This window comes from Acanthopagrus latus, chromosome 22, assembly GCF_904848185.1.
Source record: "Acanthopagrus latus isolate v.2019 chromosome 22, fAcaLat1.1, whole genome shotgun sequence".
NCBI lineage: Eukaryota > Metazoa > Chordata > Actinopteri > Spariformes > Sparidae > Acanthopagrus > Acanthopagrus latus.
In genome coordinates this window covers 3,927,120-3,944,490 of record NC_051060.1, presented here as the reverse complement: position 1 = coordinate 3,944,490, position 17,371 = coordinate 3,927,120, and the positions used below count along the sequence as shown (strand labels likewise).

The 17,371-nt window shown below is 43.0% G+C and overlaps 1 protein-coding gene across 1 annotated transcript in view; it reads left to right on the top strand.

The window, feature by feature from the left end:
- The window catches only part of tnfrsf21 (tumor necrosis factor receptor superfamily, member 21), a 49,646-nt gene extending 34,688 nt beyond the window's left edge, over positions 1-14,958 (top strand). The window contains exons 5-6 of the mRNA XM_037087470.1: positions 8,983-9,271; positions 12,394-14,958. Coding sequence (XP_036943365.1) covers positions 8,983-9,271; positions 12,394-12,623 — 519 coding nt within the window. The 3' untranslated portion in view covers positions 12,624-14,958. The remainder of the gene's footprint in view (positions 1-8,982; positions 9,272-12,393) is intronic.
- Positions 14,959-17,371: the final 2,413 nt, after the last annotated feature.

Sequence of the window (17,371 nt, the reverse complement as noted above, 5' to 3'; positions counted from 1 at the left end):
ATTTGGGATGGTTTTCTCGTCTCATGAAAGGGACAAAGGGACATTTAACATGTTTGAAGGAACAAGTGTGATACAGAAGGCAGACTGCAGTGATGCTGTCACATCAGTCTGGCTGTTTTTCATCCTGCCGTATCTCAGAGCTCTAAGCAAGGCCCAACGACTCTGGCTGATCGGTGGTTCACCACAAACCACAAAGTTCACGTTTCGAACTGCATGTTCCCTAAGAACAAGCTCATAATATTACTTCTATCTTTACTCATCTTTGCTTTTCTCTCTCTCTCTCTCTCTCACACACACACACACACACACACACATAAACTGAAAGCCGAAAAAAACACAGAGGACACGGGGGACACACAGACTCCTTCATCACCACTCACTTTCTTCCTTCTTACTTACTTACTTTAACTTTCCGGTGATGCATATCAAATGAGCGTCCTTGGCGGCGCTCTCCAAGGTCAACGCCGCACAGTTACAGCCTTGTTCTGCTTTTGTGGAAAAGTTACACCCGCTGCCCTAGCTCTTCATCGCAGCTTAATAATGAGCGTCAGTAGTTTTCTGTCCGTCCTACTGGACCCATCGTGGATAAGATGGCAGAAGATAAAATTGTTTGGTGAGGGGGAGGCATGGTAACTATGGAGAATTCAGTGGGTTAAAGGGACCACAGGCAGCACAGTACTGCTGGAACAATTTAAGGAGATTCATAACTCAACTTACCCGATATAAGATGGACGGATGCGCTCTGTCGCCAAAAGTATGTGGACACATCATTTTGTGTCCCTTTGGTTTGAGGGTTATGTATGACAATGCCCCCACATACAAAAGCTCCTTCAGGAACGGTTTTCTTCTGTTTAGAGTGGAAGAACTTTACGGGCCTGTATGGAGCCCTGAGCTTGACCTTCAGAGCATTTCAATACGGTCCTCAGAATGTCACCACAATCACTATGCCAATGAACACATACAACATTGTTAAAGGAACACTGTAGTTTTAGTGAAGGGTTTTGATATTACAATATGAATGAGGTAATAATACAAAAAAAAATTTCTTAAGAGAGCAAACAAGCTGTTCTCAGAAGAAAATAAGGCCCCAGAACACTGTTTGAAGAAAGGTGGCTGGGTCCGCCACATGTAAACAAAGTAAAACCTTGTCTCAGACCTTGCTCAGTTTGTTTATCCAGGTTTGTTCAGTCATGAAAACAAAGAGAGTTTGTTTATTTAGTTTGTTTAGAAGAAAATCAGCCAATGAAGCTCTTTCTCTTCTCATGACCATTTCTTCAACAAAACTACAGAGTGCTCCTTTAACGAAAGGCTTCACAAATGGAAAAAAAAGTTCATTTAAAACTTTTTTTAAAGAAAAAAAATAACGGTCCTGGCAACAGTGCAGAGTGTGTAGGAGATGATCACTATTATACTTCTGCCCAATTGGGAGCTGGTATCAATTTAGGACCAGTCCAGGGTAATTGATTCTAATGGTAAATCCACATCACATCTCTCTGCTTTGGTCTGACATAGTCAAGTCATTAAAAATAACGATGCCTCAGGGGGCTGTATAATACCCACAGTGTATGACACTCTGTGTCCATAGACTCAGGAAGAACCACAGAGAAGGTATCCATCTCCCGGAATGGACAGACTACAGGCGTAACAGATTTGGTTGGTTGGTTCTGTTGAATGTTTTTCATCTACTCATTCTGACAATAGATACATGTATTTTATAAACCATAATTAACCTAATTAAAACTCTTAAAACTGTAAATTCAACATTATTATTATTGTTAAATATATAGCTTGATAATTATTGACATCGATCAATATAAAAAAACATATCGTGATAACACTGTTGGCCGTATCGCCTCAGCCTTACAATCAATCATGTTCGTTTGCCTTTCATCGTGCATTTTATGTTTTATGTTCTGACAAGTGCAGCAGGTGAACAATGTAGAACTATCAAAAGCACCTGGAACACGATAAAGAGTGTGGAGGGAAACTTCAAGATGGTGAAAGGCGACCACAGCTATTGCCTTCAACAAAGAGAGAGACAAAGAGAGCCATGCGGTGTTGACATAGGTAAAGGTCAGGTTCTCCCTCATTTCACACCAGCTCAGTGTGACTCGCTGATGTCAGTGCTGCAGTTACATTACAGTAATGTATGACACTGACGTCTAAAAAAAAACTAAAAAAAAACAAAAACATTCTCACTGTATTGATGGTATTCCCATGGGAACAACAGAGTGTCAGCTGTCTGATGGATGCATCTATTTTTATCTCTGCCGCTGCGTGAGAGTTGAAACTAGACAGCAGAGTGGCAGATGCGATTCTCTTCACTCTCGTTCCTGTTCCTCCTCACTGCGAAGTATGAGGCAAAGCAGTCAGATATATGCCCTTGACTGGGTGTAATCACCACAATGGTTCTGGTCCATATCCAGATGGAGGATATACAACTGATTACCCACTACTAATTGCAGTGCTAACATATGTGGTGTGTGTGTGACAGGAAGTCAAAGATCTGGCCTAATGTGCACTGACAAGGCAGCAAAATGTATCCTGAAAAATTGACAGGAAGTTGGCGAATCTTAACATGACTGCTGACATCATACTAAACCTCAGTAAGGTTAAACACGCATGTTTTATTCATGCTTTAAATGAATTTTTAATAGAGTTACCGCTGTGCCCGCTTCTTTTCTGGCCCAGTCGTCAGTATGTACAAATAACTGATTACAGAGCAGCCGTGCTGTTTCGTTTCGATAAGTCTCCTGTGTGTGCCTAATGGATGCATTATTTCAGAGACTGCAGAAGGATTCAGTGAAGGGGAAAGATGGTGAATTTTTGCTGCCCTGTCTTTTCCGTAAACGCAAAGTCGAGTCAGTTTCTGAAAGTCCTTTAAAAGTCAAGGAACAACTCAAAAGGGCAAAGAAAAAAAAAACAGACAAACAAGAAAGCAGCCAGGCTTGAGAATATTGAACATGACTGTTGATCTTGGAGTCAAAATCTAATAAAGGTTTATGCATTTACTGGGCGGTTGTCCAAAGCTGGTGTACTCTGGGTTAACAAAGGCCTCTTGACTTATGATAGCAGTGTTGATTAATTGATTACCTGTGGGTAATAGTCTACAGAGGTTGTAAAAGTTTGGTATCCTTTGAAAGGGGCAGATACAAGTAGAAAGATGCGAGTGGCTAAGGCACAAAGTAGAATCCTTTTAGTCTAAAGCACAAAGACACAAAAAAACACACTGCTGCAGTCTGTTGATGGGATTGTTGATCCAGTCCAGTGACTCAACAATTACTTGGCCAAGTGCTGAGAATTCTGGCTCTGAACGAGTATTTTCATTCTGTTTTCGAACAAGATGTGCCCAGCTAATTAAAATTTGAAGATGGCCGATGACCAACAACTTGAGACAGTCAGCCCGTGAGTTATGAGTATGTGTTGATGTGCAGCTGACGCACTTAGGAGGCTGGTTGTGCGATCTTTGTGATAGGAGAACTTTTATGCTGTGCTGGACTGACAAATGATTCCACTTTATTGCAACTTGGGTCTTATTTTTGTGAATTCTTGAGATCTGGGCAGGAAACAGCGTGGCTAAAAAGCAGTTATTCCGCTTTGTGACGCACCAACAATATCACCAAGAGAGGACATGAGGCTGAACTGCAGGTCTTAAACTTAAGCTTAGTCCATCTGGAAGCAAAGATGTCAGAGTACTCTGATAGTTTACTCATTTCACTATGATGAACCCAAGTTATTACAGTTCATCCTCTGGGGAACATCACCGTCTGTGACAGATTTTGGACCAATCCGAATAGCTGATGTTGAGATATTTCACTGAATGAATGAGAATATTCTCTTTCTTGTGCCGCTGAATGAAAAGACAGATGACTAACCCAAGTCAGTATAAATCATCCTCTTGGGACAAAAAATGGCTGTACCGAATTTTGGACCAAACATGGTAGCTGATGTTGATGATGAAATGTCTGATGAAAGACACAAGGTCAGTAAGATTCATCCTCTGGGGATCATGAATGTCTGTGCCAAATTTCAAAATAATGCATCCAATAGTGATTTGTCAAGATTCAATACACTTACTGACTGACCAACACTGGCATAGCTAAGATCAATGCTGCTAGCATAGCTGGAAATATAAGAGGTGATGAGTCAGGACAAAGGTAAATGTAAATGATTTGTTTGGAGAAGCACACTGCTCAAGTCCTGAGTGGAGATGGAAAATGTAAATCAGATATTTTAGTAATTATTGCTTTTTTTTAAAATGTATCTTTATCATCAAAACGGATATACTCAAGATAAAAACAATCCTGAAAAACTGAATGAGTGTTCGATATCAAACACTAATCATTAAAGCACAGCCGCCCTCATCAGGAGAAATACAAAACCAAAAGCCCAAAAAGAAAGGAACACACAGCTCTTTTATCAAAACATAATTGCTTTTAAGGACACCTATTGAATTACAATTCAGTCTGCAACATGAGCAGCCCAGGAATCAACCTTTTTTTTTTTATGTGCATTATACAATAATACATTTGAGTTTTTCTTTGGAGATGGAGTCTGGTTTTCAGTGATTGGATTATTCACAGGAGGCACACAAAGCAAAAGACAAACGCACGGACGTAGTCCCTCACCTACTCTCTGTTTGTCCTCCTCCTTCCTCTTTCTCCTCTATACTTTCCAAATGCACCCTCCCTTCCCGCCACAATGATGCGCAATCAAATGCAATTTCTACCCTAATTGGGTGCTAATGACCGAGGTCCCATTAGATGCCTTTCAGTCCTTCTGTAACGAGGCCTATAAGATCATAAAATGAAACCACATCCAGTGCTTTCTGGGGAAAAGGACAAAAAAATTCCCAGAAACGGCATTTGTTCTTTTAAAGCTAATTCGGTGAGATTATCTGCAAATATTTGTGGGTGTGTTTGACATTAACAAGGCTTTAATGAAGTCTGGGAGCAGGCTTATCCATTGAGGATCTGCTTTAAATGTCACAGATGAATTAGTGGTAAAGGCTGAACGTACTGTAGCATGGCATCATAGACGGGTGCACTGTCAGAAATAACGTGCTACATTTGTACGTTTAGGGGTGCAACAGCTCGTCGCCGGGGTAGCACCACCAGAGTTTTGTCAATTACATTCTTTTTTTCTTTTTTTCATACATTCTTAACACTTTCAAAGATTCATAAGGGAAGATATATGCACCTTTTAGGCCCTGGTCCAGTATTTATCTCTCAGAGGTACATCGGTGTAGATTGCACCTTTGGGGACAGAGATGGACTACAATCTATCTGACAGTGTGGGGTCGAAGCCTCGCTCTACACTTTTTCTGTCTCCGCTGTATCTTAGTTAAAAGCTCATCTGTTTCGAGAGTAATTACAGCTGGGTGAGATTCTTCACTGTAACGTTTTGGACCTAATTAATCAAAAATATCCCCAGCGTGCCTGCCTGTCCTGTCCCCTGCACCCTTCATACTGCAGCAATCTGCCAACTCTGCCAGTGAAGCTAGCTGGCACAGTGCGTAAGTGTGTGTACATGGTAAGTGTGTGTACATGAGTGCCGGACTGTGTGCCCTGTGCATGTGTGTCTTCGTGTGTGTGTGTGTGTGTGTGTGTGTGTGTGTGTGTGTGTGCCTGAATCCCTGTCCCTGTTGTGCTGACAGGAGTCGTCAGCAACTCGTCCTGATCCTTCTCTCTCTCTCTCTCTCTCTCTCTCTCTCTCTCTCTCTCTCTCTCTCTCTCTCTCTCTCTCTCTCTCACACACACACACACACACACACACACACACACACAGAGGCTGGAAGCTTTCTGGAACAGCAGTGCTGTTCTCCCTCGCAGTGACCCCTGTGCTCCGGCTCCGTCCTCAGTAGCTCAGCTCGAAGCGGTCCGAGGCTGCCAACATGAGGAAATCAGACTCGGCGTGGTGTGAGCGGCTCTCAGACAGAGTGGCAGACTTACTCTGTGCTCTACCTGGGTGGGCAGAGGGGACTGAGCTTTTTCGGAATAGCAGTGGGCTGGTAATGTTATATGGAAATAACAACAGCGTCGGCGTAATAACAGCCTTGTCAAAAACATGTTTGATCTAAACTGCAAAACTCTTGCAGCGTCGACATCCGTCTTTTCTCCCCTCACCCTAATACAACAGATGTGACGGAACTGACAGAAAGGACGACTTGGCTTCACAGAAACATTGCCCCTCTGCTTTGGATAAGGCAGGGACATGCTGTTTTAACAAAGGTACACGCAGTGCAAACTGTCGACGGTGTTATTTTTCCAGTCCTGTGAGCTCCATAAAAGAAAATCTGAACCCCTCACACATAAAACCACAACTGCCTGCATGAACAGATACCAACAGGTAAATGTTCTGTAATTACGGCTAGCTGACGCTTTAAAGTGCACAGAAGTGTGTTTGACACTGGAAGGCTTCACTTCAAAGTGAATATACCATGGATAGTGCATGACTCACTCTACCGTCGTCCAGTGCTCTTGAGAAAAAAGGAAAAAACCCAAGCAGACTCCAACAGGCTTTTACCATTAAGCTGTTCGCAGAGCTGAGACTTTCTTTTTGGAGAACCATAATTAAGCACTAATTGTAGGCTACATATTTAACAGTGATTCCGTCTTGTTGCTATTTTTGGATGCTGATGATGAAGTAGATGATGATGATGACGGTTGCTCCAAACGAAGGCGGGCCCTTCAGCACCCGATCCAGCTCTGTTACAGGGTTGACTTGATGCCGCGTCTAGTAGTCAGGAGACTGGAAACTGGAGTAATACTGGCCAGATTGATTATTGATAAGATTACTGCATCAAAATGTCTGAAACAACTAGACCTTTTTTAAAAAAATATATATTTTGATGAGTTGCGTTGCCATATTGTTCAAATCAGAGAAATCAGCAACGTTTACATTTGACAGGGGAAGTTGGTGAATGAGACTTAGCGTGAGTAAAGCTTAAAATCATCGGCTCTGAGAGGCGCCAGGGGCCCCTGCTCCTCCTGGCCCCTACTCACACAGCATTCGGCAGATGTTGATGGAATCACTCACTTGCTGGTCTAGACAAAGAAGTATGGAAAAAGACCAAATAAGGTAAATGTGATGAATTAGTTAAATAAAAATGAATATTTGTATTGGCAAAAATGGCAGGGAACCAACAAACTTAATCCATTATGTTTAGATCTGTGTCTAAGTCGAGTTTCAGATCGTATCATCTAGTGTTTTACAGAATGCTCAGATTTGCCGTCCCCTGAGGCTGCTGCATCTGTGCTCCCTCATGGGCCCCATTTGGTTTTCTTTTCTGCATCTGCTCTTAAAAAAAAAAAAAAAAATCTTTATCTGTTCCAGTTACATCTGCGGCTGTGTGAAAGCCGGCGCGCCTCTGTCACGGTGCGTGTCTTGGGTGATTCTGCGCGTGCGTGTTTGTACACACTCCTTTGTGGGTCAAACAGAGCGTGGTTGTTTTGTCAGAATCACGCAAGTCGTGTCACACGCTGCAGCCCCAGTGACCCAGACGTTACGGAGCAGAGGGAGGGAAACGCGAGAGAACGGGAGCAGCGGTGGTGCTTTTTTTCTGCGCCGCGCCCTCACCTCGCCTCGCCTCGCAGCTCGTTCAGCGGGGTTGATATTGAGCTGGAAATCCATCATAGCGGATTGAATCGGTTCCACCGCGTGTTCATCAGAAGTTTGTGGCCCAGTTGCATCTTTCTGTCTTTTTTTTTGTCCCTTTGTTTGTTGTCTCTGCTCTGAATGAAGTGACCTCTGTGCTGCTGCGACCTCTGGGCCCAGCCGGGTCCACGCTGGGAAAAACAAGATGTACTCCCATGATCTCACCCCCGCAAACCAGTCACTGCTGGTTCAAACCACAGGTTCATTACCACACCAAAGAGAGAGGGGAGGGGAGGTGGGGGGGAGAGGAGAGGAGGGGGGCTCACAATGAGGGAGGAGAGAGAGAGAGAGAGAGAGAGAGCGACAGACTGGGAAACTAGCACACAGTAAAAAGTGATGAAACTTTAAAAGGGGGGATGTAAAAAGGATGAAAAGAAGAGAGGGAGAGAGAACAAAGGCGAACACGGAGATGAACAAAAAAAAAAAAGAGCCGTCACAGGGAACAGAGAAGGAGACAACAAACGGGAGCGATACAAACAGCGACGAGGAGGTTGGAAGAGCGCAGAAATGAGTGAAATGGAAGCAAGGAGGCGAGCGTGAAAAGATGTCAAGCAAACTCACAGAAAGAATCAAAGTTGAAAAACAAAAAAAAAAAAAACGACGCCGGGATGAAAGGATCGGAGCTGATGAATGCAAAGGAGTGGGAGAAGTGAAATATGCCGAGCGGCTGCACAGTTACAGGTGTTAATAGCAGGAAGAACAGAATACGAGGAGAGGCCCATGCAAACCTCACATACAGTTTGACCTCCCATGTAATATGTGTGGATTTAGTCTTTCCAGTGTGTTTCCTCACGTGGTTCGCCTTTCTTACTCCATAGGCTCTGTATTTTCACCCGTCGTCCGTCTCACTCTTGTGAACTTGATATCCCAGGAGGGCCTCTCCCGTGTATTTCTTCAAATCTGGCACAAAATGTTCACGTGGACAGTGTGACATAACAGTGTTTTCTCGCCCTTACTAAACAGCGTGACTCGACGTGGTTGAATTTGTGACGACAATCTTGAGCGTTCACCTTCAGCCCGCGCCGATTGTTAGGACCTTCTGTGCTGCCGGGGTGAACATGTGTAAGAAGTGTCCATGTTTTACAATTTGTTGCTCCCTCGTGAATCAGCTTTATTATCTGTTGGCTGTTGAGCAAAGGGGGGCATAGGAGTTGAGAGATGAAGAGATACAGGACAAAGATGGTGAATTCAGCGTTTTCTGGATGTGGGAGCTCATGCGCTCCGTGGGCGACACCAGCCTGTGTGCCCGAGCATCGGTCGGTCCCGTGTCTTCCTCCTCGTCTCGCTCCCCCTCCTCATCCTTTATCTCTCCGTTTCCATCTGCAGTTTGACATCAACCAGCTGATGACCTCGGTGAATGTAAGCCAAAGCCTCAGTCCCATCCACAAGCCGCTCGAGTCTCCCAGCAGCGTCGGCAGCGGCAGTCACAGCGGCAGCAGCGGCGGCAGCATGGGCGGTGGCAGTGTGGGCGGGGCCAGCGGCGTGGGCGTGGAGCAGTCGCCGGTGGACCGCACCAAAGGCTTCTTCCCCGACGAATCGGAGCCGCTGCTCCGCTGCGACTCCACCTCCAGCAAGGACTCCGCCCTCAGCAGGAACGGGTCCTTCATTACCAAAGGTGAGCGTCATTGTACCAACAGCGAATCGTGACCCCAGGTTTGAATACGTACAGCTTTATTTATTGATGTGAATAATCGTTAACAAACTCAAGTTTCAGGGCCCCAGCAGAGAGCAGCAAGGATGGTGCATTGTTCCTAGGCTAACCTGTACGTTAGCATCCCCTCCAGAAATGTTACGGGATTCTCGAATTGGATTTTGGCATCTGAACAGTGACAAACACAAGTTTATGATGCTCACACAATTTGTTTAACAAGACGATCTTCACAGACAAACAACACATTGTAAATGAAACCGCCGCCAGTAAAAAGCAAACATCACTACACCGCGGTCCTCATGACTTCAGCAACACCAGCACTGAGCTTCCTGTTGCGCGGCACTACACACTTTACCGTGAACCGCTCAGTACAGAGGTTGCAAAGTTTTTATGTCGTAACACAAAACATCAACATGTCCGAGTTCTTCACTTCCCTTTTTCTACCTCCAGTTCTGCTGTGTGCTGAAACACGTGCGGCATAAACACACCACGCTGAAATAGTTCATTTGAATAATATTGTGACAGCTGACGCAAGCAGAGTTCAGAGGAAGATCATTTATATCTAGTTATAGATGCCATTAGTGCATGTTGGTCACATTGTCTTTGTAAAGAAGGCTTTCCGACCTGGTCCACAGAGACACTGGGGACACTTCTACCAACTGTCTATGTTGATGATACTCATTTCAGCATTTTTAATTCATATATTATTTTATTGTGCTGGGTCAGCATCAAATGTGCATGTTTTTGGTTGAAGGTGCCCCCACCTAGCGGAATGAGGTAAAACTGAAGCTGACTCATAACCGTACAATAACAGCACAGTAGCATCATTGAGCACAGTGTGTCAGTGTGTGTCCCAGCCAGGCCAGTCTGTGTGCCGTACCGAACATAATCTACATGTGAGTTTAACGCGAGTTTAACGCTCAGGATGAGATTCAGACTTGTCTCCTAAAAACAGAGTTGTTGTGCCACGTGAGAGTATCAGGGGACGAACACAGTAAGCCCACTGTGTGTCCTCTCTGCTGTGTGAGTGTCGGTATGACAGGGACACTCGCATTTCCCAGCAGTTCTTAACGGTGCGTTTGACACGTTGTTGAATATATCCTGTTACTATGAACGGAACAGGTGTCTGTGCGGAAACCGTCAGCATATCGAGTGACCTATAATGGCTTTGTGATCAGTGTTGTTGTTGTACTCATGAGCATGTCAAACTTGCATTAAAGAGAGCGTTTGAATTAGTTTAAAATTCCCTAAAGTGACTTTAAAGTACAAAAATTCCACTGGAGACTCACTCCCTGATGTCCAATGTGTATCTGACGAGGCGTTTTTGGTAGCCAGGACCAGAAACCCACTCCGGTGTGGTGGCAGCGGCCTGTGTGGATACTGATCGTCAGCAGTTTCACATTCTTCACACTCCGAGCAAGTTGTTCAGACACTCACTGATGTGTCTCACACAGCAAGTGAAGATGATGCGTCAACAGGGCCCTCAGTTCAGACATTGGGTGCTGACTGCCCCCATGTGGTCATTCTGAGTAGTGCTTTTAAATCAAACAGCATGCTTTATCTCTTAGCTGACTGGGGTATGAGCTCTCAGTTTTTAGGATAAAAATACAATAAGCAAAATTGTACACCCTGTGTGTCTTCTAGCAGCCTTCAGTCTCTGTTTTTGTCATTTAGGCCTTTTTCTTTCCCTGAGTGTAGTGTAGCCGCCACAAAAATGTCCCATTTTTTTCCCTTGAAAAGCACGTCTTTAACGATTTTGTCCCTCAAAGTCAAGCAGAGTGGGCTAAAGACATGCTCACACCATCCTCATCCGTGCCTCTAAACAAAATCTGCGGTTCTAGATCAGCCAGGTTCTATAACAGCTTCTTCCCACAAGCCATAAGACGGTTGAACACAAAATAAAATCCTTCCATCCTCCCTCACACACCCACATACACCAACTCAGGGCTGCTTCACTTGACTGTGCAACAAAAAATACCCATGTCCAATATATTTTATATTTTATTTAGCATTTATGTAAACATATTGATATTAATTAATCGATTTGTTTATTTATTTATTTTGATGTAAATACATGCTTCTGTTTTTATCCTGCAACGACATTTCCGGTGAAATATGAATTAAAAATAAAGAAAAATAAAAAGTGTAGTCACTAGGTCTTCCTATGTTTTCTTGACTGTGCCCTTTTGTTGGTTTAGTTTAGACACTCGATATGGTCAGTTAGCAAACAAGAAAACGGTCCGGTTCACAAGTCCTTCGACTACGCAAGCTAACAAGCAATAAGCTCAAAGTTCAGTTTTTCCAAAAGGTGTCTTAATGTAATCAGCCACCGTCTTACAGCTGTCAGCAAACTAGAACAGTTTTTACGCTCTGGTGGAAGAAAGTCTGGGTATGGCTCTATATGCATTCTCTGTTTTGGTTTTCACCCACTCCTGTTGCTTTTAACTGCTAAAAGGCCCTACAATGTTCAGCAGCTAAGTTAGGAGCTTTGCAGATTAGTACAAGGAAGATGGAACAATACCAAATGAAAACAGCTGGCCTTTGTGTCTGGAAACATGTTTAATTAGAGCTAAAGGATGGTACAATTCTGGTGATGATTCTGTGTGGGTTCAACGCCACAAGTTAAGGCCTTTCACATTACACCTAGTCATTTGATCCATTGTTAATATAGAAATATTATCATAGTCAAAGGAGCACTCTGTAGTTCTGTTGAAGAAATGTTAATGAGAGGAGAAAGTTCTTCATCGGCTGATTATTTTTCTGCCTAAACAAACTAATTAAACTGACCTTAAAGAACAACACAACTTATACAGTTTTACTTTGTGTGTATGTGGCGGACCCTGACCCTGACCCTGCTTCAAACACTAAAAAAACATGAGCTTTACCTCATCCATGGACATTGCTGCCTGAGTCACATCAGATAGCTTTTCATCCGTGATGGTGGCTGTAAAGCGTACTCCCATGATCCCATGCTGCTTCCATCTTTTTCTGTTGTTCTGTTGTGAGAGACCCCCACTGGCAGAAATGACATACTATGCCCTGAAGATGGTTATAACGTCTGTTTCCCCCGTCTGTCTCCCCTCCAGAGAAGAAAGACACGGTGCTCCGACAGGTGCGTCTGGACCCGTGCGACCTGCAGCCCATCTTCGACGACATGCTACACATCCTGAACCCCGAGGAGCTGCACGTCATAGAGGAGATCCCGGCCGCAGAGGACAAGCTGGACCGCTTGTTCGAGATCGCGGGGGTCAAGAGTCAGGAGGCCAGCCAAACGCTGCTGGACTCGGTCTACAGCCACCTCCCTGATCTGTTATAGTGGAAGGAGGAGGGAGAGTCCATACGGATGAGAACCAGCGCGGGAACAGGCAGGAATGTCTCAGCGGGAGGGCTGAATCAGATAAATTAGGACTGGGGTTGACCGTTGATCAGACACACTCCGACTCGTCATGTCACTTTGTCACATGATTCAAGCTAGGTCCTGTAGGTAGATCTAGATTCCCGATGACTCTTTGTCCTCCAATCTTCTGTTGTCTTGTGTGCACACACTATTACTCCTTCGAAACACCTCCATCCTCTGTCATGTTACAGGGTCAACACTCAGTGTAACTGAGGCGCGAGTGAGAGAGTGTCACAGCAAGGACTCCTTTTTTTTTTTTTCACTTTTCTTGAGTATGTTCGGCCTTGTTTATGGTGGTGTTACACGAGCATTGTGACCTTAAAAATGTGGCTCAAGAGCCTCAAAAAAAATTCAGTGGAACAACATTAAAAGCACTTTCTGTAACGTATCTGGCCAATGCCTTCACCTTTAAAGGATAATACCAGTGTTTTTCGTTGGTTTGTACCAATCATCCAGGCCTGCCTTTAACACCATGCTAAAAACTGTATTTTACCATGGCTGAGGTTAATGCTAAATGGTGGCAAGAAAGGAAAACCCTGCACAGACAAGAGTAAATAAGCTACACACTAAACAACGCTGGTATTATTCTTGGGATTTTAAGGGGTTTAAGCTTCTTGTAAACCACATTCATAGATACATTTCCCAGGTATGAACTGACCCAAAAGTCATGTGCCTGAGCTTGTTACATGTCCCCTTTTCTCAGCTCTTTCTGAGCCATCTGGTTTTTTTTTCCTTCCGACCCCTCCTTCCGGTTGCCTGTAACTGTAACCACGGTGCCAGACCAGCAGGGGGCAGTGTTAGATGACAGAGCTGGCCTGCTGCTCTGGAACAAAAAAGCCATATATCAAAAAAAAAAAAAAATACTGGATTTAACGTCAAAATAATTCAGAATTACGATACTGAAGTAATTTACCGTATCTAATATTCTGATATATGGCTTTGTTTTTTTTTGTTTTGTTTTGTTTTGGGGTTTTTTTGGGGGGACTGTTTTGGACAAAAGGTCCAAAACTTAACAATGAACCGGACAGGAAGTGTTCACCTCCCTGCCCACTTCTCTGGAACCAAAGCCATATATCTAAAACCGTTTAGATACGTCGCTTTGGAAGCTCCGAGGCTCTGTTTTGGACTCGTGGACAGTACACAATAAACACTTCTGCCGGTACGCACATTCTCTGCTAGCTAGACCTGTTCGCCTCAACAAATGTAGCGTTGATAAAGTGTTCATGAGACATTTTGGAGCTTCATGTCAGCGTGGTGGGTGTCTGTTTCAGCACTATAGTACAAAAAAAATAATAGACTACAAGTGATTTTCTCATGCAGTGGTATGTTGCTACATGCTCCATGCGGTTAAAATGTAATAATGATGCACTAATTCTATTTTCTATCGGGGAGGCAGACATGTATGTTCTGTGTCCTTCATTTTTCTCTTTCTTTCACACTGAAATGCTGTTAACTAACATTTGATTTTAATGTAACGTTTTCTACATTTAGTTGGATTCCTTATGTTATCGTAGCACCTCCTTGTTATCATTTTGACTTTGTTCTATCTCGTGTTTTCATGGGCATTCACATGTATTCCCCATCCCCCAACCCTGCTCGGCGTGACACGATGACCTGGCTGGGATGTAAGATATGCATACTCCATACTCTACTTGAAGTCTGTCTGCTTGTGTTACTTGATTTAAAATGAGGAAGAAATAATGTACTCTTTCAGTTCCTTCCGAGTTTGACGTTCTTAAAATAATAACAAAACTTAAAAGCACCACCAAAAAAAAACAAAACAAAACAAAACAAAAAAAACAAAAAAACTCATCCACATCTGGGGAGGATTTCTACAGGTGCCATGAGAGCAACACGTGATGGACTCCAGTGGTGCTAGATGTGAACTCTCACCAGTTGGCCTGACGCAGGGGGTCTTAACCCCAGACTAATGACTATTTAAAGTATTCCAGACTGAGTGAAGACGGGTGAAGGTTGTGCTGCTGGGTAGACCGTAGGGGTGCTGACAGTGTTACCGATGGTGATGGTGAGGATGAGAATGTGTGAGCTCGCTCTCCACGTCGCTGTGGAGACCCAAACTGCAGGGTGTTCGATTTTTATTTTCTAAGAAAGTCTGAAAGGATGAAGTTGAGGTGTAAAACGCACATGCAGCTCGAGTGGATGATTTCATGAAATTTCACGTGTGTAACCAGTATGTTTACTACTATGTAACCTCTTAAAATCAACCAATTAAAGCTTAAAATATTTGTCATAACTCTGTGTGGTTGTCACTTATTCTATTAGACTAACCCCTCACTAAGTTAAAGCCAAACTTTTTAAAATAATGAAAATGTTGATAAATTCTTTGTTTCCATATTAACATCAGTCTGTACATGGCTCAGACTTTGGGGAACCTGTAGTTTAGAGCAGGACCTGCAGGCCAAAGTTGGCTCGTCATGTAATCCTGGTGTCAGCATTGCCCACAATGCAATGTAGCCACTGAGTGACATCACTGGAGGTAATTTATCTGATTATACGCAGCATTCTCTGAAGCCACTTAAGACTTTACACTCATTTTTCACGTATATGGTCATACACCCGAAGACCTGTAAACACATTGAAATGTGTGAAAATGGTTTACCTTTGAAGGACACTGGAATCCTGTTAAGATGGAAGTCCTGATAGCAAAAATCATAAAGAATGGGGCAAAAATGTCATTCTTTTATCTGTTCCTAAGTCATAAACACAGGAAAGAAAACATTTTAGATCAGGCTTAGAACATTTTTTTCTTGTCTCACTTTCATATTTTGTATCTAGGTGCTTGCTTCTGGTCCACCATCAAAGGTGTGATATGTAAGAGTTGGCAAGCCGCTGAAGTCATAGTTCCAGCAGATCAGTATATTACCAGAGTAACAGCTGACTGCTGCTAACTGTAGCTGCTGTGGCCAGGGCTAGCTGGCTACATGCTAACTTCAGTATCTCTGCAGCACAGCACATAGACATCATAGTATAAGAACTGTTACACTTCCCAGACTGTTTATAATTTTAGTTCGTTTCAACTAAAAATTCTTACCTATTGCACCTCAAGGGTTCAATGGCAAGCTTGGTATGACTCCTAATTACTGTTGTCAAATAAATAGTGATACATATCCATTCTGAATATTTTAATCCATTTGAATACTTGTGTTTTGCAGTATCGATATGGCTTTATCTCTCTCCTGTTATAGGGCCATTTCCTCCAGGATGAAATCATTATCGATGCTGCTTGCGTACACAAGACCTATCATGCTAATCTTTTAATAAATATCTAAAATTTTATGCCTTCAATGTCGACTCCTAATTAACCACTAATGAGACACAGAAAGTAAAAGTCCAGATATTCAATTAAGTCGTGAAAAGTGCCCTGCCTTTCTGACTGCTGACAGTCTGGAACCTTGCCATGCACCCTTTACATGTGAACTAAAACCTAATCAATAACAATGACAGTTTCAGCAAGGTGTAACACAAGTTACCATTTAGTTAGAACTGAAGAAGCCCCTTGGATGAGAGGTGAGATGTCTTTAAGAGTTCAACTGCCTGTGACACATCACTTCTCTTGATTGAATGACTGAATTTTCTGCCTAAACAAACAAACAAACTCTCTTCGTGTTCACAACCGACTAAACTTTATAAACAACCTTAACGGGCAACACAGTTTATATTGTTTTACTTTGTTTATATATGGCGGACCCTGCCACCTTTCTAGCTTCAAACAGTGTTCCGTGACCTTATTTTCATGTTGATGAAGGTTCTCAGTCACCTCAGTTTTACTGGTGGTGTTGACTTTTTTGGACAAAATAACCCAATTAATCCCAATTATACACAATAATAACCCGTTTCATCACTCATGGGTTTCAGTGGACTTCTGTTGGTTTGTCAGTTGGTACACAAAAATGATGTGTAACTGATCTGAATGCGATGGTTCTATTTACTATTGAACTCAAACAGTTTGGCACCTCATTTAAACGTGAACAATAAAAAAGCTTCGAAGACGTTCGGTGTTTAGAGGAAGAACATTTTATTTGAACTCACAATGAATGAACGCTGCACTCCTGTGTCTCGTATAAAGCCGCTCTGTATCTTTAGACTGAATGTATGACAGTTGTTACGCCTCTTTGTTGTAAAAATCAAAGAAAATGTAGTAGTGCGTCAGATGTGATGTCATATGTACTGTTGTGCTTTTTTGACCCTTTTGTTTTGTATATATATATCTTTATTCATTCATATTTAGAAGATCCGCCTTACAGAATCTCCTCTTTGCAGTGTACCCATGGATGCACAGCCAGCTACACTGGATCACTTTGAGACGCAGTAAACAAGCACAGTCTCTCTTTCATAGAAGATTTATGGATGTTTATGGACGATAAATATCTCTGGATTTCAGCCTTGTCCTGCTGATTGTCCATGACCATTCACTGTGATTACAATTCTGTCCAGAGTCAGTCATCTCACTCAAATGTTTTATAACGCAGATAGAACACTGATCACCAATTAGCTGCCATAACACTTTTGAAAACTTTCAGTTATCAGACGATGGAGTCAGTTAAAAGGCTCAGTTGTCTTCTAAATGGAACTGGAATGGAAGTTCCCCCCTGATTTATTGTGTTGGTCTCAAATTACCATTTCAAAATGTCAGGAATAAACATCCA